The sequence below is a fragment of the Camelus ferus genome, chromosome 23 (genome assembly GCF_009834535.1).
Source record: "Camelus ferus isolate YT-003-E chromosome 23, BCGSAC_Cfer_1.0, whole genome shotgun sequence".
Lineage (NCBI taxonomy): Eukaryota > Metazoa > Chordata > Mammalia > Artiodactyla > Camelidae > Camelus > Camelus ferus.
In genome coordinates this window covers 17,993,518-18,019,030 of record NC_045718.1, presented here as the reverse complement: position 1 = coordinate 18,019,030, position 25,513 = coordinate 17,993,518, and the positions used below count along the sequence as shown (strand labels likewise).

Genomic DNA, 25,513 nt, shown 5'->3' with positions numbered 1-25,513 from the left:
CTTTCCCTCCCTTTTATTCTCTCCTCTTTTATGTTTTCTCTTTTTCCCTCTACATTGTGGCTGTTAGAATTCCTCTCCAAACACCTACCGTGGAGTCATGCCTCGGGTTTTGCGTTGCCGCCCTTACGCCATCTCTTTAATCTCTCTTTAAATAGGCAGTTAATTTCTGTGTCCATGTGTCAATTAGCTCTATTAAGATTGCTGTTATCTACAGGGCAAAAACCTCTGCCCTCCTGCCTCTGGAGGTGCCAAACTCAACTACACGGTGCTGATTGGAGAGACCCCGTGCGCCGTCACCGTGTCCGAGACACAGCTCCTGTGCGAGCCTCCTAACCTCACCGGGCAGCACAAAGTCATGGTGAGTGAACCCTCTTCTCATTACTTCCCTCCCTCCTTACCACACCTGTGTGATCTGTCGTAAAGAAAGGCTCTTCCACCTCCTCCACATCTCCCCCTCCCCATGTCCTATAGTAAAATGGGTAGAAGTTAAGAACTCCAGGCAAGAAAGGCGGGTAGTAAGCAGGAAGTTGTATTGAATCCAAGCTGCACTGTGCGGTTGTAGCCTCTCGCGTCCGTTCTGAAATGATCATGATGGGACGGCACGCCGGGGCTCTCCAGTGTGTGTGTGTGCCGTGCACAGGTCCACGTGGGCGGGATGGTGTTCTCGCCCGGCTCGGTGAGCGTCATCTCAGACAGCTTGCTGACCCTGCCCGCCATCGTCAGCATCGCGGCGGGCGGCAGCCTCCTGCTCATCATCGTCATCATCGTCCTCATCGCCTACAAGCGCAAGTCTCGCGAGAACGACCTCACCCTCAAGCGGCTCCAAATGCAGATGGACAACCTGGAGTCCCGGGTGGCTCTGGAGTGTAAGGAAGGTAAGCGGGGGCACGCCCTGGCTTCCAGGCACCCCCTTCCTCACCAGCCGTATTACCCGCCTCCCTAAACAGGTCTCACCTTTACTCCATCTCTTCCACTCCAAGCACTTATGCTCCACTTTGACTTCTGTTTTCCTGGAAGCTTCCTTTGCACTCAGGGCCAGAGAAGTCCTAACAAGAATCCCCAGGCCTGATCCCATTATTCTGTCCCCCTGTGCCCTAACTCATCCCACAATCTGGCAGCCTCCTCTCCCTCTCGGGGCCTCAGACTCCCCACAGTCCGAGCCTCCCTGGCCCTGTTGCCTCAGATTCTAGATCCCCATGTGGGAGGTTTGGCTTCTGTCACCTGGCTGCCTTCGAAGCAGCAGGAAGGGCAGGAGAACACCTCCCCTCCCTCCAATCCCCCCCCCCCCCAGGGTGTGTTCCGCCAGCGCTGCAGGCTGAGGCTCTGAAGGCCACTTGCTGGCATCCGGGGCTGTGGGCATGAGAGGGAGTGAGATTGTTTCCTTCCATCTCCCAAGCAACCACCGCTGCCAGGTGACCAGTGTACCTGGTGTCCCCTCGGGCTGAGGACCCGGAGGACTCTCTGAGTAAACATCTCAATTAGGAATCCAAACATTGCTCCTTTTTGCTGCAAACCTCGAGATCAGAACAAGCCCTCTGCTGGACGAAAGGAAGAGCCAGGCTGGGGAAAAGTGGGCAACGGCCCCTCCCTGTGCCAGGGCTGGGGACGAGCTGGGAGGGCATCAGGAGTGGGAATGCCTGCCACTAAGGGGAGGCCCTGCTGGCCCAGGGTCTGGAGGTTAGGTCTCCTCTTGCCTTTCTCCTCCCCTGCCTGGGTTCCCCTCTGAGCCTCCCTGGCTCCACTGCACTTTCACAGCTTTTGCTGAGCTCCAGACAGACATCAATGAGCTGACCAGCGACCTGGACCGTTCAGGAATCCCCTACCTTGACTATCGGACCTATGCCATGCGTGTCCTATTCCCTGGCATCGAGGACCATCCCGTCCTGCGTGAGCTGGAGGTAACGCCTGCCTCTTTTTGCCCAGCTGCCCCGGGGAGACTCAGGGCCTGGGTTTCCTAGTAAATGCCAGGGGGGCCCAGCAGCTCAGAGGAAGGTCAAGAGTGAGGAGGAGAAATAGCTTGTAACAACCTCACCGCAACAGGGATATTTCTGACCAGGAAGACCACAGCCAAGGCGGGGGTGGGGGACGCACCTAGACTTTTTGGGATGATTCCAGGGGAAAGCTGATTGTTTGTCATTTTTTAATTAATGATTGAATTAATTAACTAAGATTCTGCCCCATTTCCAAATGGATTTAATGTGGCTTAAGGAAAGACGTATGATTATGTGAGGTTTGTTTGTTCATTTCCCAGTTTGTTTTACTAAAGATAATAAATCAAGGCAGAGGAGATTAAGAAGAAACTTGTAAACCAAGCTAGTCTGATGGGGTATCTTCTATTGTGCTGTGTCCTTGGGAAAATCAGATGGATGGCCCGCATCCTCTCTGAGGACTCTACCTGGAGCCCAAAACTCTCTACCGAATGGGAGGTCAGAGCAGGCTGCAGACCTCAGAGACCAGCCATTGCTACATCGCCGTGGGTTGGGGAGATGGGGTGGGGCAGTTACAGGTGTCCTGGAGAGAGTCCTCTAGCTGGTATCGCCACCAGCCAAGACCCTCAGGGAGAGCTGGAGGCCTGTCCTCTAAGGCTGCGCCCATCACCCCCACCCTAGGTGCAGGGCAACGGGCAGCAGCACGTGGAGAAGGCCCTGAAGCTCTTCGCCCAGCTCATCAACAACAAGGTGTTCCTGCTGACCTTCATCCGCACGCTGGAGCTGCAGCGCAGCTTCTCCATGCGCGACCGCGGCAATGTGGCCTCTCTCATCATGACCGGCCTGCAGGGCCGCCTGGAGTACGCCACCGACGTCCTCAAGCAGCTGCTCTCCGACCTCATCGACAAGAACCTGGAGAACAAGAACCACCCCAAGCTGCTTCTCCGGAGGTCTGTCCCACACCGGGGGTGGGGTGGGGAGGCGGCTGGCATCTGCACAGGGACACGGAGCCAGTTAGAGCGGGTCCCCTGAGCAGCGTGAGAGAGCATCCCTTGCCAGAGAGGCCTGTATCCCCGCACTTCCCACAGTCTCATCTTCCTTCAGCCCGGGCGGCCATGCAGTGCCTGCAGGTGCTGAGCGCGGTGCAGGAGCACAGCCCTCGGCACCTAATTCAGCTGGAACCCCAGCTCTGCCACCAGCTGATCGTGTGACCTTGGGTCAGTGGTGTGGCCTCTCTGCTGTTTAGTTTTCTCGTGAACAAGAATGACACCAGGAACACCTGTCTCACAGTCTAGAGCTGCGTTTAGAGCTGTGCTGTCCAACACGGTAGCACCTCTGGCTATTCATTCAATGAAATAAAGTGTAAAATTCATTTCCTCCATCGCACTAGACACTCCACGTGTTCAGTTGCCTCGTGGTGGCCACCATATTGGAAGCACAGGTAGAAACCATTGCACCATCGTGGGGGTTCCGTTGGGCAGCGCCAGGCTAGAGATATGGTACAGCCTCTCCCTTCAGCGCCCAGCTTCCTGGATCTGAATCACCAGTATCTACCACATGCCCCCTCCCCAGTTGCCACTGTCCTGGCAGGGAAGAGGGTCAGAGACCTTGGCATCCAACCCCCCAGACCTCCCTCTCCGGAGGCCTCGGGGAGTGGAACCCACAACCTCCATTCCATTGCCTTCTCCGTAGCCTCCTCCTGGCAAGGTCTCAGGCTTCCAGACCCCACGTGGGGTGAGATGGGAGGAAGAATGGCTTTGTTTTATGAGTACTGAGCCCCAATTCTGCCAATCTGAGCATTAGAAACTCTCATTAAGAGCTGTTGTATTTAAATTAGAGCTAATCGCAGGCACAATGCAGGGAGAGGGTGCTGGGAGGGGCCAGGGGAGAAAGCTACAATTTCTTCTGCCTTTGTCACTCTCTCCCAAACCCGGACTCAGAGCAGCCCTGGCAAGTGCCTGGAATTTACTGCAACCAGAGGGTATAATTTGCACCACGTGCAGGGAGTTAAAATACCCCCCCAGCATTCCCATCCCTGAGGGTCTGTCACAGCCGCTTTGTTCCTTTCCAAGTCCCTAGATCTACAGCCTGGGATGGCGCGGGGTGGAGGGGTGCTGGGGGAAGGGGCAGTGCTTTCAGAAGCGTATCCCCTAGCAGCCAAACACTTCCACACACCACTCTGCACCTGAGGGACTGGGATACGCAACCCCACAGGACAGCAATAGTGACTGGCTATCACGTATCAGGGGCTATTCTTAGCACTTTACGTATATTAACCCATTCAACCCTGACAACTACCCTGTGGGGTAGATGATGATGGTGATGATTGTTACTATTATCCCCATTTAGAGATGGAGAAACTGAACCCAGAGAGGGGAAATGACTCACTCAAGATCACACAGCCAGTATGCAGCAGAGCCAGGATTTGAACCCAGGCAGTCTGACTCTGAGTATTTGGAGGGCAGGTACCAGGGACCTTCTGGATATGCTACATAAAGTATTCAGACATGTTCAGACATGCAGGAAATCCCGGAGGGACAGAGAAATGCTATGTATCAGCCTGAAGCCAGCAGAGAGTAGGGAGAACCCGTCCTTTATAGTTCTGGGGGATGGGGTACTTGGCACCTGTAACTGCAGACCTATAGTACCACTCCATTTTCACAGGAAACTGAGGCCCAGAAAGAATACTCCTCTGGTCCAAGGTCTCACTTCAGGTGATTGATAAGAGTTGGGCCAGGACACAGTGTCCTGGCTCCCAACCCTGTGTATTCTTTCCTGCCCTCGTTCTCTTGGGCCATAGCCCATGCCACAAGCTAGTCACCGCCTCTGAGATTCCTCCATAAAGGACTGCCCCTCATCCCTCTGCCCCTCCCCAGGACAGAGTCTGTGGCTGAGAAGATGCTGACCAATTGGTTTGCCTTCCTCCTGCATAAGTTTCTGAAGGTGAGAATTGGAGTGAGATGGGGGCCGGGAGCTGAGAGCCAGTTGCGGGGCAGGCCATCAGGGCTGCATGGGGACCTCCTCAGGAAAAGGACCTACCTGGCCAGCTGCTCCAAAGCCAAGCGGGCCTGGGAGCAGGGTCAGGAGAGGGCGAGAAGGAGGCTGGTGCCCCGCCGCCCACGCCCTGCCTGTGCCCGCAGGAGTGCGCCGGGGAGCCGCTCTTCATGCTGTACTGCGCCATCAAGCAGCAGATGGAGAAGGGCCCCATCGATGCCATCACGGGCGAGGCCCGCTACTCCCTGAGCGAGGACAAGCTCATCCGGCAGCAGATCGAGTACAAGACGCTGGTGAGGGGCCGGAAGCCCGGGGGCAACACCAGTCTCCTGCCTCTGATCCGCGCTCCGTCCTCTGACCCCAAAGCCAGTCTGAGGGCTCCCTCTCTGTCGCCACTTGTAGATCCTGAACTGCGTCAACCCCGACAACGAGAACAGTCCAGAGATCCCAGTGAAGGTGTTAAACTGTGACACCATCACTCAGGTCAAGGAGAAGATCCTCGACGCCGTCTACAAGAACGTGCCCTACTCCCAGCGGCCGAGGGCTGTGGACATGGACTTGGGTAGGAGGCCTGGCCTTGGAGTGGGAGCGGCCCCTCTAGGAGGGCGTCTGCGCCACGGGACGGGGTGGGATGGGAAGTCGTGAAGCCCCGCCCACAGACGGCCCCTCCTGGGGGTGGGGCCACGTGAAATCCTTCTCCCAGGGCACCGCCTGCTCAGATGTGGCCGCTCCTAGGGAGGCCCGTGCTTCTCGCAGTTGGCTTGACCCCACGGAGCCCTGGACGTCTTAAGCACTGTGGTTGCACTGATAGACTTGAGGGGGCCAGGGTTACCAGGCCCCTAGAGGAGGCACTACTGGGCGGTCCTGGCTTGTGGCCGCCACCCCTCACACTGCTACTGCACCACCCTGTCCACCCAGAGTGGCGCCAAGGCCGGATTGCCCGGGTCGTGCTGCAGGACGAGGACATCACCACCAAGATCGAGGGCGACTGGAAGAGGCTCAACACGCTGATGCACTACCAGGTGGGGCAGGGCTTTGTGCTGGTGACCTGTGCCCCCGCAGAATGTCCCTCCCCGCAAGGTGTACTCTCAGGCCCTCAAAGCCCCAAAAGGGCGCCCTTATCTCCCCTCTCCTCCTCCTCCCTGAGTGATGCTCAGTGACAGTGATTCTCAGACCCAGCTACTAATTAGAATTACTGGGGGATGTTGTCAAAAACAGTCCAGACTCACCCGGAGAAACTGGGGTAAGGCTAGACATCCCTACCCTGTACAGAGTGTAGCTCTACACCTGCAGAAAAATTGCATCTTTCAAGGACAGCTGCATAGGTGTCTGTTCTTTCTCTCCGACTTCCTACTAACACAGCTTTGGCTTACACTTCTCACCTGCAACGAAGCAGGGAATTGGGTCTTGCGTTCTGTTACTTACTAGCTGGTATCCTTGGGGAAGTTACTTACGTTCTCATTCTTCTCATCTGTAAAATGGGGTTAATAATAATCCCTGTCCCATAAAGTTGTGTGGAATAGATTGAATATAGTAGGTAGAGCATTTAGCACACTGGCAGACACATTGAATGAACAGTCCAGAAAAAAATACCAGAAAAAGAACAAAAGATCCAAGAGGAATCTGTTCCCACCCACCCTCACCTCCCATGTAGCCACTCATAGCTGGGGGTCTCTGTAAGATTAAGCACAGGTAGGTTGGTTGGAATTCAGGAAAAATACTAAAACAGAAGCTGCAAATGAGAGACACCGAGGGAAATTAAACGAACCAGAGGAAGCGCCTCGGGCTGCGGGACTCTGTGGTATTGGCTGATTAATAACGCCGCCCTCTGTCCCTGTGTCACGCGGGAAGGGTGCAGACGGGCTGGCAGGCTGGGTTCTCAAGCACCAAGTTGCTAACAACCAGAACGCTGGGGGTCCTAACTGCCAGCAGGGGCACAGAGGAAGTTAGGGGCACTGAGGAAACCCTGATCGCTCTTCTGTAGGCTCCACCCCCTTACTGGCCTGCATTCCCCTGCTGACACCCTGTCTGGACCCCCACCCTGAATGGAATGAGTGTGGTATAGTGGGAAGAGAAAAGGCTTTGCAAGCTGTGTGTAAACCCCTGCTTCCCTACTCACTGGTGATGTCACTGGAACCCTGAACCTTGGGGTCCTCATCAGTAAATGGAGATATAACCCGGACTTTGGAAGGTAGTTGGAAGGATTAGGACCCACAGGTGAGACACCCAGGATGTAGACCACCTCCACTCCACAGTAGCTGTAATCATGCTCTGCTGATTCCACCCCCACCCCCTCTTCACACCTTGCTTAATGCATCCTGTAGAATAGTTGTAATGAACCAATTCGAACCAAAGAAGAAAGTGCAAAAGCGAATAGCCTTACGCCCCCAAATCGGAAGTATCTCCAGGGCAGGAATAGGGCCTCCCTCCTCTGTCTTTGGTGCCCAAAAGCTTGCTACTGGGCTGTCCGTCCTATGACTCCCAATCAGAAGAATGGAATCTTCTGTTCTTACAGTGCTCATCCTACAAAGCACTTTCAATTCCCTCATGTCATTTATCATTCATGTATTCACTCATTCTTCAAATATTTACTGAGCTTCACCGAGTACAAGGCGCTTCCCGCACGCTAGCCCTGAGTGACAGGGGACAGCAGGGATTATTCTTCCATTTGGGAGACGGTGATGATGACGATGATGATCATAACAGTAATAACGGCACTTAACTGCGTGACGCCCGGCACCAGGCACTGCGCCCAGCCGTTACGCGCCCTAACTCCTTTAATCCTCACAGCAGACCTAGATGTGATTATCATCCCCTCTGACAAGTGAGATAGCTGAGGCACAGAGAGGTTGAGTGACTTCCCCTGAAGTCACACAGCTAGTAAGTGGCAGAGGCAAGGTCAGACCCAGCCAGGCATCTTGACCACAGATTTGGTCAAGAGAAAGACTGGGGACTGAGGACAAGAGAGATTTAGTGACGAGAGCTGGAATTCAGCTGAACTGTGGTCATTCCAGTCACCTTGTGAATCTCCCTGGAAGTGACACTAAACCATAAATGATAATGCAATCTGTTCTCCCCGGGAGAATAGACCCCTGCCCCTGCCAGCCTTTCAGGTATCATTTTTAGGCTGTCAGTTGCAAGGAGAGCCCCCGCTCCGTTCCAGACCTGGTGCTGGTGGTGCACACGGCCTGCATGCCGGGGAGCTGCCCCAGCTGGAAAGTCACGGTGCATTGGCACATTCCAGACATTGTGAAGAGCACCAGACCCTGCAGCTTTATGCCATCAAGTCAAAACATCACCCTCTTGTTACCCTCCCTGGAGTCAAAGGTCCCTGGAGCTCCGACAGGAGAAAATCTGCATAGTCTTAATTAACAAAGAGATTTTTAAAAACTTCCCGGGCTCCCACAGATTTATGGGGAGGGTGAAATTAAACACCACTACTAAAAACTGGCTATCAGGGAATCTCGTTAGCACTAATGTTCATTTATAGTTGGACTTCCCAACATTTAATTCTTTTTTGGTGGGAGAGAGGGACTGACAATTTAAGACCCAGAAAGATGGTTTTACGACTGGTGCAGCTATAAATCAAACTTATAAAGTTCATAAAAATTGTTAAAATAAAAAATGGTTTAATAGGAATGTTTTATGGCCCATAACATTATTATAGCTGTTTTATTCCCTCTGCGTTAGGGGTTTAATTGGATCGCCACAATTCTGGGGATTCTCCATTTTTATTGGATGGAGGGTAATCTTAAATCAAAATGGCCCCAAATGTCTTCAGTATGGCTCCTCATTTATCAGCCCTTTCCCTGCAGTCTGGGTCCTGAGCCCGGCCACCCTCACAGAGGATCAGCAAGATACCATCTTCCTCTCTGACTCCCCAAGAACAGCTGCCCTGTGGGGAAACTCCTCTAGGTGGCCCGGCCACTACAAGGACCTAGGCCAGAGAGAAATCAGAGCCAAGAGGGGAAATGGGCTTCAGACCAGTGTGTCTTGAAATAAAATCCCAGATTAAAAGGCACTGAGGACATCATCACTCTGGAGCCTGACAGACCTGGTGACAAATTTCGGCTCTACTGTGTGTTTAGTGGGTGACCTTGAAGATGTCGCTTAGCCTGTCGATGCTTCACTTTGCTCATCTGTAAAATGGGGATAATTGTATGTAACTCACAGGGTTGAAGACAGGCCAGTCTACCCCATCTCTAATAGAAATATAACGCAAGCCATACGTATAACTTGAGATTTTTCACTAGTCACATTTAAAAGTTAAAAATAAACAGGTGAGAGTAATATTAACAACGTTTTAACACAACTGATCTAAAATAATTGTTATTTAGTCATGTGATCAATATAAAAACTATCAATGAGATAGTTTGTATACGTTTATGCACACTAAGTCATTGAAACCCAGTGTATACTGTACATTTACACCACACCTGAGTTCAGACACTTAGCGTGGATCTCACTCTGGACTAACCACATTGCAACATTAGCAACCGGTGGTGAGTTGCTACCATGTTGAACAGCAGGAATTGTTATTTCTAGTATTCCTGAACTCCTTACGCTCTTCCCACCCCTATTCAATAACCTTCTAGAAGTACTTGACTGCTTAATTTCCCAAGATACTACATTCACCCACACTGGACCTTTTGTACCCTTCTCAGGTGTCAGACAGATCGGTGGTGGCTCTGGTCCCCAAACAGACCTCCTCCTACAACATCCCTGCCTCCGCCAGCATCTCCCGGACGTCCATCAGCAGATACGGTGAGGACCCGGAAGGCAGCCTGGGCGGCTTGGAGTGGAATCCTCTGTGACTACTGAGGACTGCTCACTGTCCCTTCCCACAGCCGGAGGCCCACGCTGCTGCCAGCCTCCAGTCAAGGGCCTTTGCTCATTCGTTTCCCTTTCTCCCTAGTCCAGTCATCCCTGGAGCATCCTGTCAACTCAGGGCCGTGGCAGCAGGTGGCACCATGAACCCTCCCTTTGATAGTTCAAGTCTGATGTGGGAGTTTCAAGAGCCCAGAACCAAGGAGGCTCCTGGATGGGGGGCTCGCATATCTCAGTCCCAGTTCATGCCTATAGTCCTGGCTGAGTTATTAACAGTGCCCCCGTTTACTCTCAGGAGTGTCCCAACTTGGGCAATAAACTGGCCATCCTGGCCTTTCCACCCCTGGGAGTGCTCGGGCCACCAGTGCCCTCTGGGCAATGAGGTCGTGGTGCTTCACTCTCTCTTACTTGTTTTTTTCTGGTCCTGTGTAGGCACTAAGGCTTTGGGCTGTCCAGCTAAAGGACCCCTTGGGACTGAAGCCAGCATCTCTAAAAAGGGCTCGAGCAATTCCATATTCTAAGCCCCAAGTAAGAAGGAACCCATTAACTCCCGAGAAGAACATGACCCCCCACGTCTCCTTAGTGTCCAGATTTTTATCAAAGCCCCGATGAGAATATCCGGTTGGCATTTTAACCTACTGACCGTTTCTTGCTGGAAGCATCAGGGAATGAGGGACTCCCAGATTCCCAAGGGCCACTCCAGTTCGCAGAATTTCTAAATCCTCTTTTTACAAAAAATTTTCAGGCTGTCCTGGTACCAACCAAGGATCTCTAAAATAACCCACCAGATATGAAGCCCCAAGGGTCCCCTTCCAAGTGAGACTGGTTTATTCAGTGAGTGCAGCTGGCCAGGCCAGCAGGGACTCTAGAAGGATTCTACAAGCCAGGATGATGACATTTGTCGCTCACACGCCTCCACCGCCCCCTTCTCCTCAGACTCCTCCTTCAGGTACACGGGCAGTCCCGACAGCCTGCGGTCTCGGGCCCCCATGATCACCCCGGACCTAGAGAGCGGGGTCAAGGTGTGGCATCTGGTGAAGAACCACGACCATGGCGACCAGAAGGAGGGGGACCGGGGCAGTAAGATGGTGTCAGAGATCTACCTGACACGGCTACTGGCCACCAAGGTAATTCCTGCTCTGCCCAGCCAGGGAGGGCCCCTTGGAGGGGTATGTCCTGGCCCTTGAACCCCCGCCACAGGAAAGACATCATGGAGTCTGTCCTTCAAGGAGACCCTTTTGGACAAGCAGGTCTAGGTCCTAGCCCAGACCACTGCTGTGCCTTACCCTTTGGCGAAAATCACAGTGATATCTTTCCCCCTCGTCCACTTCTCGGGACCACCATGGCTCCTCAGAGGACTGGCTTTCTTGCCTCTGGGTCTCATACCCCTTAGGAACATACTGGGATGTTTTAATTGGTTTTAGATGGACAGATATGCCAGCTTCCCCATCATTGCCTTTTCTACCCACTTTCTGGCCACGATGGGAAAAGCATGAAGGCCTGGTCCTTCCAGTAACCCCAGAGATGGCTTCCCCTTCCCTGTCCTGTGTCATCTACCCTCAAATGCTGGAAGCTGTGATCTAAATCCAACTTCTAGCTTCCCTAGCAGAGAACAGATATACCTGTAAGTGTGACAGTCCTACGGCCCTTATTTGCCAGGACTCTCCCCCACTGACCCCACAAAAATGCCACTGAAATTCTAAGACAGTGACATCTCAGGCTCAGCTCTCAGATGTGCCACAGAAATACACCATCAGATTACGTCTCCAATTTTGCTTTGAGTAATATGCTAATAAGAGTCCAACAAAGAGACACCAAAAAGGTTGGATATTTTCCTGACCTTCAGAGGTATTCCTTGAACCTGCAAACTGTGGGCCCCAGGCCCAGCCTTGTCCCTGCCCCAGGTAGCCTCCAAGGCCCTGTGGTCAGGCAGTACCTGAACATTCTTGGGTCTGGACCCTTCACCCACAGTCCCCACTCCAAACAGCTGATCCCAGGACACTCATGTGGTAAGCCCTTTCACACCCTCCTGTCTGAGCCTCCGAGGTCCTGCCCTGCTTCTGCCAGGAGGGTCTCCATCCTCCATGCTGTTCTGCAGATACCCTCGCTTCCAGCCTGAGCCCTTCAGGAGACCTGGGCTCAGAGCACTTGCTGTCTTCCTGTCAAACACCTGGCACAGACACAGGCAGAAATGTGGCCCATGGCTGCAGGTTGGGGGAATCTGCAGCCCATTTGGTCCCTGCCACCTCCCCAACACCCCGGCAGTCCCCTCCCCACCCCTACCGTGCCGTCTGTACAGCCTGGCGTCGCAGACACGTTTCCAAGGCAGGATCGGTCCAAGGCACCATCTGGTCCACCCGTCTGCTGCCTGCCCCCCCCGCCCCCACCTCATACTCTCCCCTCCCCCAGGGCACCCTGCAGAAGTTCGTGGACGACTTGTTTGAGACCTTGTTCAGCACTGTGCACCGGGGCAGCGCTCTCCCCCTGGCCATCAAGTACATGTTCGATTTCCTGGATGAGCAGGCAGACAGACACAGCATTCATGACACAGATGTGCGGCACACCTGGAAAAGCAACTGGTAAACCCCCTCGGGGAGCCCAGGGGGAGCTGCAGCCTGGGGAGGTCGCAAGCTGTGGGGGGTGGGGACCAGTAAGGACCAGGGAGATGGGGGCAGCCCTTTCTCGGCTGTGGCTGGGTAACCCAAGGCTCCTAAGATAAATAGCGCACATATGCTCCACGGAGCCAACGTGGTCCCCAGGCTGCCAGCGCCAAGTGGGGCCTACCTGGCATAGGACCGGCATCAGGAAGCACACACACTTTCAGGCTGAGGCCATTCCCCAGGAAGCGCCTCCTCCCTGACTGTGACTTCTGGTTCTCAGGAAAGGATGCTGGGGGAACCTCCACAAAGAGCCACTTCTGAGACCGAGCAGCAGAGCCTCAAAGCAAGGCAGCGTGGGGCAATCTGAGCAGGGCAGAATCCAAGGCACTTCCTGACGCAGGGAAGCCCTGACTTAAACTTAGACCCCTGGGGAGGTGGGCCAGCGCTGGGAGAGAGCTTGCACCTGCTATAGACTTGAGCCCACCAACTACGAGGATGTCATTGCAAACCTGATCCCTTAAGGCCACGTCATTACCCCCAGCGCCTTGGCTTTCAGGAAGCAGCAGGCGGGATGTCCTGCAGGCGCAGCTCCCTCCCCTAAGGCAGCCAGACCCAGCAGGGGGGGAACAGCTCCCGAAGGCTCCTCGCACAAGGCTTCTCTCTCCTGGGTTTTGAACCTGGACCACAGACCCAGCTAAAGACTGGCTTTCAGGATCAGACAGGGCCTGGCCGGGAGCAGGAGTCAAAAACCTTCCTTCAGGAAAGAGCACAGAGAGGGGAGAGAGGCGGTCCAGGCATGTGGGTTGGGCAGGCAGCCCACACAGCTGTCTGGAGTCAGCGATCTCCTCAGAAAACAGTGCCGGCACAGATGGGCCCCGGCTGTTATTTGGGAATCAAAAATCCTAGCAACCAGCAAAACACTTAAGAAAAACTCAACTCCAAACCCCATATAGCCCTGTCTTTCCGGGGTGTTGTGGTTGCCAAGCCCTCCAAAGCCTGCTGCTTTGATCACAGTGGAGGGAAATGGAGGGACTCCGGTGGTCATGGGGTGAGGAGCCCCCAGTGCACGTCACTGGGACACAGGCCCTTCGTCTGCATTCCCAGGGCCGAGGCTGTTCCCTTCACTTCAGAGGATCCCCCACCTAGCGCTGGGAGCGGCAACTTCAAAGAAATCGAGAAAGTTCTGGACTGTCCCCATCTCTGTTCATTCTGTTGCTGATCAGGCCCAAGTCATGAAATGCCCTGCCTTGGATTTGTGGGGAGAGTCCCCTTAGCCAGACCTCAAATACCTCATGTCCAATGAAAGAATATTAGAAACTTCCAAAGCTGCAGGAGGAAGGGGAGGGTGGAAGAGAAAGGTTACCTCTCAGCCCAGGCCGCTCCCCTCAGGTTAAGGAAAGTGAGTAGGTCCCACTGCACTTGGGAAGACAAGCAGAAATCATAATGGAAAAGCTTGGAGTGGGCAAAGCTGGCCTTTCCCAAGACTTGGCACGAACTGAGACATTTGGGAAAGTTTGGGGTCCAGGAGAGTCAAGAGAAGATGAGGAAATGGAGAGGAGAGGTTAACACCTCAAGCCCCAAGGACAAGCCAGGGGACAGAGCTCACTCCGCAGAGGAACCAAAACAGTTAAGTCCCCGAAGGCAGCTGGAGGGGAAGGCTGAGTTGGAAAAGGCAACAGAATTCTGCAGCTGGTCTGGTTTTGAAGGGGAGCAAATGGGCTTATCCTCCCGGCCTAAGGAGCAGAGAAAACGCATTCTGCTCTGATTATAAATTCCTGGGTCGCAGAAAGAACTCTCCTAACGACTGATCTGTCCTTCTTGGGGTGGGAAAAGCTCTGAGCCATTCCTGTATGCCAACAATGGCCCCCTCTTCTCCCTCTGCCCCTGCCCAGAGCCGAGAAAGCCCTGGGGAGAGTCGTGAAAGCTCTGTCCCCAGGGGAGCCCGCGCCTCAGCCCAGCCGGGCGGGCCAGCGCTGGGAAGCGGCGGGGCGGCCGGACTGGGCGGGGAGCACAGGTGGCGGCCTTTGTGCGGCTCTCAGGCCTGCTGGGGCGGCCACTGCATCCTTCCGGACAACGGCCCTGGGCACTGGCAAGGGGCTCTGGGGGCTTTGTTGGAAGCCCTGAGAAAATTGTGCAGCCTTCTGTACTTGGGCTTTCCTGGGGGCACAGAGGCCTTGGGAAAAGACCGCCAGGAGGGACCCGAGGCCCCCACGCCCACCTCTCAGTTGTCAGGAAATGGGGGTCAGCACCCCGATAGGCTGCAACAGGACCTCTCCTTTTCTCCCAGGGTCAGGTAACGGCTGAGGCTAGGTCAGCAGCCCTGGCTGGACCATTCCTCTGTGCTTTCACTCTCTCACCCTTCGGAGGGAGAATTTCGCATTTGTCGGGGGGAATTCAAGTGGACAGCATCAGGGCACAGCCAGGCCCATCCTCAGAGTCTGCTCTGCCTTTCCCACAGCCTCCCGCTGCGCTTCTGGGTGAACGTGATCAAGAACCCGCAGTTCGTGTTTGACATCCACAAGGGCAGCATCACGGACGCCTGCCTCTCCGTGGTGGCCCAGACCTTCATGGACTCGTGCTCAACCTCTGAGCACCGGCTGGGCAAGGACTCCCCTTCCAACAAGCTGCTCTATGCCAAGGACATCCCCAGCTACAAGAGCTGGGTGGAGAGGTCAGTCGCACCGTCAGGACAGGCCCGTGGCCCTGTTTCCCTCCCCTCCTCTGGGCTTTACTGACCAAGGATTCAAAACCTTGTTTGCGGTACCTTCGGGACCTCCTGCTTGACTTTTTCTCCCTTATCCAAAGTTCCTGCTTGGGGAAAGGAGGGGAGCTTTATATCCTTGAAGTCAGATCCTTATTCTAATTACCATTTTTCTTTCAATTTTTTGGGAGGAGGGAAGGTAATTCAGTTTTTATTTATCTATTTTACTGGAGGTACTGGGGATTGAACCCAGGACCTCGTGCCTGCTAAGCATGCACTCTGCCACTGAGCTATACCCTCTCCCAACTAATTACCATTTAGACCATTTATGGAACACAGGCTAAGTACCCAGCACTGTGATAAAGATGATGTATGTAGCATCTCATTAAAATATCCAACAGAGTAGTGAAGTAGGTATTATTACCATCCCCATTTTACTGATGAGGAAACTGAAGCACAGAGAGGCAAAGTAACTTACCCAAGGTCACACAGCTAGCAGATAGCAGAACTGGAATTTGAATACAAGGAGTCTGGTCAGAATCTGGGCTTTTTTAACCACACTGGGGGATCACTGCAGATGGGAGCTCAAAGTTAGATGAAATCTCCTGAAGAAACTCTGGCCTTAGGAAGAACCAGTCTCCAGACTCCAAGCTCAGCTTGAGGCAAGAAGCCAGAGGAAACTACATCAGAAGACAATAGAAAGACAGGAGCAACTGAGGACACTCATGCTCTCAAGGGGCTTGGGGCCAGGGTAGGTGCAGGCAAATATTTGCTGAGTCCCCACCAAGGGAGCCTGTCCTCTCTGTGGCAGATACTACGCAGACATCGCCAAGCTCCCCGCCATCAGTGACCAAGACATGAATGCCTACCTCGCCGAGCAGTCCCGCCTGCACGCCGTGGAGTTCAACATGCTGAGTGCCCTCAATGAGATCTACTCCTACGTCAGCAAGTACAGCGAAGAGGTGAGACAGGGCCCTGAAGGGACAGAAACCTGCAAGCAGGGAGCAAGGAGGTTACACAGAAAGCGGAGCTCCACCCTTAAATAAAAGCAACGTAGGGTAATTCAGAAAACGCATTTGTGGAGTCAAAAAATCATCACCATTCCTTTAGGAGGCAGCCTAACCTCTCCTGATTCATCCTGTTCTTTCTTACACCTTCTGCTGTCTTGCCCTCTTTGCTAGTGCAATCAATTGCACTTTTAATGATAGTATTTTTCAGTTCAAAGTGTACGATTAATTTCATTCCTTCTTAAACAAGGAATCAGACTGTTCTTTGCACTTGGGCAGATGCCTCAGTTACATTTCAGATGGACAGGTGGACCTTCACATGAATACAGCCTGAAGAGGACAATTTGAAAGAATTCACAAGTCATGCACTAGCATCGTACCTGAAAATAGTAGCAGTAACAATAATATCAAATGCTTACATAGCACTTCCTATCTGCCAAATGTTTTAAAGACTTTAGAGGTACACTTACAAGCATGCATGCAAACATACATACATAGGTACATATATTCAGTTAACCATTTACATCATTTAAGGTTACGTTCATTAGGGCAGAATGGAAAGGCAGATAGGATTCTGGAAAACAGCCTCTTCTCTGCCGAGCCCTGACCCGGCCCCTCCTTTGCTTTTGTTCCTTAGCTCATCGGGGCACTAGAGCAGGACGAGCAGGCCCGGAGACAGCGGCTGGCGTACAAGGTGGAACAGCTCATAAATGCCATGTCCATTGAGAGCTGAGAGATGGAGCCTCCTGTTCCTGGGAAGAGGGACCCGTGAATGCTGTCACACCGGGCGTCTCGGAAGGACAAGTGAAGGGGGCCAGGCCCCAAAGCTTGCTGTCCCCTGAGACCCCATCCTGGGGAGAGGGTAGGGCCCCTCTCCCCACGCCAGCCAAGTTTCATCACAGCCAGTTCCGCCAGGAGAGACCACGGGCGTCACCCACCGATGGCGAGAGCGAGAGGGAAGCAGGGGCGCGAAGAAGGTGGTTCTTCAAGCTGAGAGGCACGGACTTGGCATGGTTCTGCCTCTGTGACTGCTGCTTTGCATGAAAACTCACTTGATGTATATTGGGGAAATAATGAGAACTTTATTTAATTTTTTTTAAGAAAAAGGAAAACCGGAAATAAAACAAAACAAAAAGCCTCCCTGTTCATCCCGTCCACCTTTTGTTTAATTCTGGTTTCTGTCCCCCTTCCTTCTCCACCCCCCACCCCCTCCCATCATCCCTCCTTCCTCCTATAACTCCTGTTTCCCAGTGATGGAAAAAAGCTGCAAAGTGATGCTGAGAGAAACTGGAGGGAAACGGATTGTTTCTTTTCCCTTGAAATTTAAAAAAAAAAAAAAGTGAGGAGAGAAGAATGAGCACAAGTTGACACCAAACACTTCACCAGAAGAGAGGCCAGCGAGACCCAGAACGATGCTGGCAACCAGAAGAGCTGGGGAAGGACGGATGCTTGCACACACGGCCAAGTCCTCGAGCACCCCACCTGGCTGACTGGAAACCGAGCTTTACACACACACACACCTGTATATTCTCGTCTCCAGGGAAAATATGTGTCTGCAGAGTACCAATACTTTTTGCTACTGTTTTTTTGTTTGTTTGTTTTTGTTTCATTTAATCCCAAACCTCAACGAATGAGGAATTGATTTTGGTACTTTTCCTTCTGGTTTCCCTCAAGTGACTACCGGACGTGGGGGAAGAGGGGGGCCTCTCCCAAGCTGGATGCCTGGCCTCCCTGAGGACCCTGGGCAGCAAGGCCTCACATCCATCACTGTCAGACAGCAGGCACCCTGGGGAAAGGGCCTCCAGGCCTCCAGGAGGTTCCATCCAGGAGCTGATGTGGAGACCTGAGTGTCTGGCTTGGGTTTCCACTGCAATCCGATCCGCCAGTGGTTTCTTGCAATTAAAAAGGAAACAAAAATCAAACACTGTTTACAGCCAGCAATACTTGAAGAGCATAGGTTCAAGAAGCTGCAGTATTTGTTGTTGTGCTTTTGTTCTCTCGTGCCTAGAGGGGAGGGACCACCCTTCGCTCTTTCCTCTGTGGAAGCTCCTGATCGCCCGAGCACTGGCCTCAGTAGGAGTGGCCGTGGCATCCCCACGTGACTCTTCTTCTGCCTCTCTTTCCGCCTCTCATGTGTCCTTGTGAATTTAAAGGACAAGTGGGCGGCTTCTCACTGGGCGTCTCTCTCTCCTGCTGACATCTAAATCCATGGATGACCAACCCTCCTGAGCGTAGTTTCCAAACCAAGAGACCAAAGCTCCACGTCCTGGTCCTGAGGCCCCATGGAAGCCCGTGGGAGGCAACCAGGGGGAGGAGCCTCCGTTGGTGCAGGACCCTGGTGACCAGACAGCCACCAGAGATTCCAGGCCTCCCATGCTGGCCAGGATCCAAGCAGCCAGCCCCAACCTCTCTGCAGGCAGCATCGGAGTGAGTGGGAAGGAGAACAAGAGAAAGGCAAAGGGATGGGAGGCGGGGCAGCAGGGGAGGGCCAGCCTCTCCATCCCCACCTTCTGCTGTACAAGGGGCTGCCTAACGTGCTGGGAAACTGGACCAGCTACCCCAGAGAGACCAGACCAGGGTCATTTCCTCTGCAATTAACTTGGGGCTGCAGCTCCTCTGTGCCCTGATTTACCTCCAAACAATTCCTATTTCCAAAGCCTCTGCTGACCACATTGGAGTCCCAGGAAAGGGCCAGGGGAAGGGGAGCTCTGAGGGCTGGCTTCTGTCGCTGGCGTGTGGCTTTGGATCACTGTGCTCACCACACAGCAGACATCGCCCAGTCGCCTCAGCTCCAGTTTCTTGCCTGAATGCAGCTGACAAATGGGAAGAGAAAAGCATTCAGCAAAATACTCAGGAAATGCGCTGTTTTCATTGTAATTCACAACCAGACATGCCAACGCCACTTTCTTCTGATAATCCACTTCTGTTAAAGTTTCTCTCAGCCCTATTTATAGCCTGAAAGAAATGCTAATGACTGGCCTTCTGCACTAAGCCAAAGTGTTTGCCCTTCGTAGCACCCAAAGCTCATCAGCTCAGAGCCTACGATGTATGACAATGAAAGGAGAGGAGACACAGACAAAAGGAATGTGAGCAGGGGACTTGTGCTAGCCACAGAAGAGGGCAGCCCCCTCATTTTCCTTCTGAGCTCTGAATGAAGGTTTTCTGATTACACCACTGCTCAGACTGGCACCTGGGTTTTGCTCCACCAAGAAGCAAAAGCAAGTTAGACATCTCAGCTGCATCTTCCCAACCCGTACCGCTAGACATCTACCTAGGTGTCTCCAGCAAAGACTTTTAATGGCCATTCACTGCCTCCTTGAAGCAGGGGATGCTTCCCCGAAGCTTTTTAGGGAGTGGGAGAATGATGGGAGGACTGGCCACTTGCAGAGTGGAGGGGAGAGGCAGCAGGCGTAAGAGGCTTGGCCACATTTCCCAGATTCCATGAAAGAGTTGGGAAGTGTGGGCTGGAAAAGGACGTGGCACAGGGGCCTCCCTGAGGACGGGATTTAGATAAAGGAAAACTTGACTGGACTCAACTCTGACTTCTCACCTGTTCCTCCTCCACCAACTCTTGGCTGGGGGTCACCAAGAATCCGCGCCCTGTGCTGAGAGGAGAGGGAGTTAGCTGGCCTCTCTCCTCCCCATTATCCAATTTGAGGATATTTGGACCCTGTGTAAGGAAGGCAGTAAATTGGCAACCCATCCCCACGTGAAGTCATCCATCTTGGAAGGAGGCAGGGAGGGAATTCTCTCTCGAAGGCTGATCTGACTTTGTTTTGTTGCACTGATCTGCACAAGAGACCGTTCTCTGGAAAAGGTCAAGGAAAATCACCCCAGAGATGTGCTCGGCCAGACAGAGCATTCATGGACAAGATGGAGATGGCCGTGTCCGCTGTGGTGGAGCGAGTCCCTCCGGCTGGCCTGCTGCTGCTGCTTCCGACCCTCGGCACGGGGCCAGGTGCTTCTGTGCTTGGGCTCTGCCGCTCCCCACGGCGCATCTCCCAGCACCACTCCTGATCCACCTCCCGGCCGAGAGCTCCCCTCCTGCCATGACAAGTTCGGTCATTAAGAGCACAGATCAGCTATAAACTTCTCTCGTGCGAGGAAGTGATTTCTTATCTCCATCCTTTCCGGGAACCTTCGTGAGCTAACGCTATTTGCTAGGCCTTGCTCCAGGTGCTGAGAAACTGCAATGAACCAGACCAGGAAGGGCCTTCTTCCAGCAAATTCTCATCCTTCGGGCTGCTGGTTCCTGCCACCAACTTAGCCCAACAGCCCTCCTCCTGGACCTGCAGAGGGCACCAAGTTCTGTAGCAAAGGGAGCCAGAAGAAGAAAGCCGAACAACCCAGCTGCCTTACCTCATTCTGGGGACAGTCCTCTAGCCATGAGAGCCTCTCTCGCTCCCACTGCCACCATCTCCTCTGGTGGCACATCCCTGCCGCCCGAGCTCCTGATCTTCCTTTATTTCCACCAAAAGAGGTCAAGAAATAGCTGTCGAGGTCCCTGGCTCTGCTGAGCATGAAGCAGAAGCAGTGGATGGGGAGCCGGACTGGAAGGGTCTGAGCAGAACAAACAGAGGATGTCTGACAGCCTCTGGCTGCTCAGTCTCCACGTGCATCCCTCCAGCCACAGCTGCGCCCGGTAACCCGCAGCCAGTCAGTCCTGAGCCGGCGGCTGCTCCGGGGGAGGCCGCTGTCCCCAGCCACGCTGTGTCATGCCTGAGGTTCCTGAGGCCTGGCCAGGAGCAGGAGAGAACTCAGACTCTGTGGGTGAGAAAATGCAAAGGGGCACCGTGGACGCAGGACTGTGGAAGCAGATCCCACGGAGAGACTCGGGAGATGACGCTGAGGGCCTTCTGGTGCCTTGTCTCAGGAACAAGCTGGGAGAAGATGGCAGCAACCTCTTCATCACTCCAGTCTCTCTTCCATCTTTCCTTTCATCTGGTTTCCTTAAGAGCGACATTTAACCATCTGGGGCTCGGGGACGCCAGGGCGGACAGATCAGGTTTCACCCCTGGTAGCCGGGAGGTCCTGGGAGACAGGGCCTCAGTCCCATGAGCAAACTGGAGAGTCTCCGCCTTTCGTGGACACCCCCGTCTCGTTCCCCTCACCTCACAGGGTTCCACCTTCTATCCTGGCCGCGTGCGGCCCACTCCTCCTGTCCTCACCTCAAGGGGGACAGGGAGGCATCGTCTGAGCTCCAGTCGAGGCTCTGACTCTGGCTTCATTTGCTCTCCGTGTTGGCGTCACAGGTGGAGAACATAACAGAACACAGTCTGCCCCACACAGAGCCGATGTTCCTGCATGTGTCAGGGAGTGAGGGACGAGCTCTCTGTACCAGGGGACCAGGGGCCTGAGCCCACCTGCCTCTCCCCTCAATTTCTCCTACCCAAACCCACTCTTCTTGACACACTGGAATCTGTATTATATCTATTTTTAAGGAAATAGAATGATAGTTGTCTGGTTTTGTTGTTTTTACAGGTGTTGTGGATTAAAAGCTGTAAGAAAATTACGTATTTAAGATATTCCAATAAAATGGGGTTTTTTTGGTTATTCTAATATATTATTGTGTACCTATTGTAAATATGAAACACTCCTATTTTGCAAGCCAAGGACACAATTTGTACTGTTGTTATATATAAATAAAGTTTACTGGATTAAAAAAAACATAAATCTTCAAATAAACCTGATTGTTCAGTTGCATATCTGCAGAATAACATTTCACAGGTGTATTTAAGAAGCAGAGGGACTCACAGGAAGTTGAGCTAAGTTGTTCCGAGGGACTTCTAAAATTCTCTCTGGAGCCAGAGCTTAATAATGTCCAGTCAGCACCACACACACACACACACACACACACACACACACACACAGACACACACACACGCTCCGGCTTGTACCAATAGATGAACACTGCCCCCTAGTCCCAAGACCCAGAATATCGCTTTTCTCCAACAAGAAGCTGATGGTGCAAAAACCTTGGGTTGAGGTGCTTTCTTAGGGGTGACTGAGGTCTCAGACGGAGGAGATCCACCACCAGACTTTCCCCAAAATTACATTCATTGATTTGTATTAAAAACTGTAAGCACCTACCACTGGCGTGGCATTGTCCTAAGTGCTGGGGGAGGAAATAATAAATAAGAAAGGCAGGGTGCTCTCAGCCTTTCAGGCTGTGAAGATCACAAGGATTCTGAAAAAGGAATGTCTCAGACATGCCATGGAAGGGTTTTGTGGTTGTTTTTCTTTTATTTTCAGTTGAGGGGTTAAGGGTGAGTCAAGGGGAAGATGCCAGATACTGTGCGCCTTTAGATCCAGCTCCGGGGAGGGGGTGGGTGGGCTCTGGCCTGGATAAAATAAAATAAAAGCAATTTGGGGCTGACCTGGCATCCAGAGGCAACGAGGCCTAGAGGCAGGGAATTGAGGTTTGGCCTGAGGGTGCCATGCCCCCTCCTCTCACCGTGCCTCCATTTGTCTATTTTCCCCAAAAGTGTGTGGGAGACACATCTACTCTCAGCTGCTAAAAGGAGCCAGTGTGGATAAGCTGTCGATCTGACATCTCAGTGGAGTGCACCAGAAAACCAGCCGTCTCCCTTCAGGATAATGAGGTCAGAACTGTGTTCTGGGCCCACAGCCTCATACCCAGCACTGAGACTAGAGGCTCCTGAAGGATGGGGTGCCGCTCTCGCCCTCAGACAGCCTCCAGTCTCACAGCAGGGACAGCCTCTGCCTTCAGCGTGCCTCCAGTCTGAGGAGACCCTGCTGTCAAGGTCGGCCCAGACTTACATGGACAGCCGGTACGTGTAAGAAGGGGGCCTGGGACTCAAAAAGCAAAATCATACAAACGAGTACATGTTGATAAATCTCGTGTGTGCTAGAGTTGTAGAATTACCGTGGATTCAGAGAGATATTTCCTGTGAAGATATTTCAGTGCCTACTCTGCAGCTTGGTGTTGGTGCCTACACACACAACACACACACACACGCACGCACGCGCGCATGCTTGTTCCCTGAGAGACTGGAGAGATGCAAATGCTGGTCCTGAGGGTGAGAAAAATGCAAACACAACACCCCAAAGAGCCGAGAGAAGAGCATGTCGCTGAAGCCTGTGTGTAATTAGTGCATCATTTTCAATTGCAATGGAGGGTTTTGTTGTGAGTGCACCGGGCTGTTATGCTAACATTAAACCATCCTCCGCTTCTCTTATAAATGCAGACCCAGAGCACTGGAGGCACTGTGTTCCACTACAGTGACAAAGATATAATTATTTCTCAGCAAAAGCACTCACATGACCCTGGTGGGCTTCTGGACTGTCAGGAGTGTGGAGCAGGAGCAGTTAGATGAGACCAACCTCTGCCAGTGCCCGCTGGGGCCCCGGGGGTGAGCTGGGATGGGACACAGGGCCACACGGACTAGATGAAGGAGGTCATTTCTCTGCCTAGGGTATTTGCACCCCAGAATTTCCCCAATCTTCTTTCCAACACAGCTCTCCCCTCAACATTTTAAATGGGGTACCTCTATTATTAAATGTCTGCTGCAGGAACTAGCATCCTCAAGGGAAGGAAGAAATTGAGGAGGAGGGAGTCTACCAGGCATCTGTCTGTCCCACTGTCTGTTGTGGTCCCAGGACAGAGCACTGAGCCCTGGGTGAGTCTATAGCAGATGCCCAATAAGAAAGTTCTGAATGGATAAGTGATCGAATGAATGGATGTTGTGAATCACTTCCATAGTGCAGACACTAGAACATCTCTTTTAAGCCTGCTGCCATAGGCATGTCCCATTTTTCTAGTCTGAGGCTCAGAGAGGGTAAGAGATTCGCTTAAGTTCACACAGCTACTCTAGAGTTCAGATTTCATGCTCTTTCTACAGCATGACTCTGCCTTTTATGAGCCCTAGGACCATTTAATACTCCAAAGTCTTCCCAGGAATCGATCTTTCCTCTTGTAACAAGCACAGGCTATGAGAGCGCTCTTCAGCATCCAGTTAATATTCAAATTTGCTCAACACAATCACGGTCTGGCCATCACTTGCAGTGCGAAATGATACTAGCCTCGGCACAGTTAGACACAGAAAGGGAAAAAAAAAAGCTAAGGCATAAAGTTGCAGCTTTCTCGATTTTACAATCTAATATCAACACCAAATCATTATTCGAAGAGAGAAAGACTCATCCCTTTTCTTCGTGGGAATTATAAATCATTTTTACTACGAGAGCAAAATAATTTTGCCAACCTGGAGCCATAGGATTCTCAGAGAACTAGGTTCCTCAGTTTGAAGGGAAAACTTGCATGATAATCCACTCAAGAGAATTTAGGGAAGTGGGTGCAGCTGGAAATCTGTGCTGGGTCACAGTGACGGCAGGAGCTGTCAGACCTCGCTGCTCAGCAGGTGAGCCGAAGGCAGAGCTGACTCCCACCTAGGTGTGTGACGACTGCCGAAGCTGGGAGCCAAACCTGTGGCCCACCAGAAGCCCATGTGTAGGACTGTCTGCAGCATATTATTTTTTGAATTCTTAATTTTTATTGAAGTGTAGTCAATTTACAATGTTAGTTTCAGATGTACCGTGAAGCAATTCAGTTATACATATACATACTTTTTTTCAGATTCTTTTCCATTGCAGCTCATTACAAGAAATTGAATATAGTTCTCTTGTGCTATATAGTAGGTCCTTGCTGTTTATCTATTTTATATACAGTAATATGTATCTGTTAATCCTAAACTCCTAATCTATCCCTCCCCTCTTCCCCCCTGGTAACCACAGTTTGTTTTCTATGCAGCATATTATTAGAATATTCACCTGACTCCTGGCTTTATTTTATTTTATTTTTTCTATATTTTTCTAATAGAGGTATTGGGGATTGAACCCAGGACCTTGTGCATGTTAAGCATGCGCTCTACCATTGAGCTATTCCGTAGCCCCACCACCACTACCTGGCTTCACTTTATGCCTCTGCTTTTTTTATCTTTATTCCTCACTCCCCACTCCTTTCTAATTGTGAGGTTTCATGTAGGTCCTGGCTAAGGGCACAGGTTTTGGATTCAGATTGCCTGGGGTTGAATTCCATTCCCAAGCTATATGGTCTGGGGCAGGTTAGATAACCTCACTGGATACCAATTTTCAAATCTATAAAATGGGGATACTATATATTCAATAAAGGGTTTTGTACAGGTTAAATAAGATAATGTATAGCATGGCCTCCGTAAATATTGCAATAGGTAAGTGAGAAAGAGAGTTAACCAGGCACCCTCCTACGGGCTGTCCAGTAGGACCTATAGGCAGGAGCAGATGAGGGTCTGAAGCCGAATTAAACCTTGTAGATTTCAGCAATAAAAGCTGGTGCCTGAAAGTTAAGCCCTTAGGAGACGAGGCAGGGATGCTGACCAAGGGAAACAGGAGACGAATCAAGGCTTTCCCCAAAGGCAGAATCAGCTATGAACCAGCCAGTAAATGTGCTCCAGGTAAATG

General features: G+C 52.3%; 1 protein-coding gene across 1 annotated transcript in view; it reads left to right on the top strand.

Annotated features, from left to right (window-relative positions):
* PLXNA2 (plexin A2) overlaps positions 1-17,382 on the top strand; it is a 203,253-nt gene extending 185,871 nt beyond the window's left edge. The window contains 14 exon segments of the mRNA XM_032467086.1: positions 215-358; positions 641-875; positions 1,756-1,898; positions 2,610-2,878; positions 4,805-4,871; positions 5,069-5,215; positions 5,325-5,484; positions 5,841-5,944; positions 9,587-9,686; positions 10,686-10,876; positions 12,159-12,328; positions 14,808-15,020; positions 15,862-16,012; positions 16,695-17,382. Of these exon segments, the coding sequence (XP_032322977.1) occupies positions 215-358; positions 641-875; positions 1,756-1,898; positions 2,610-2,878; positions 4,805-4,871; positions 5,069-5,215; positions 5,325-5,484; positions 5,841-5,944; positions 9,587-9,686; positions 10,686-10,876; positions 12,159-12,328; positions 14,808-15,020; positions 15,862-16,012; positions 16,695-16,790 (2,190 nt within the window). The 3' untranslated portion in view covers positions 16,791-17,382.
* Positions 17,383-25,513: the final 8,131 nt, after the last annotated feature.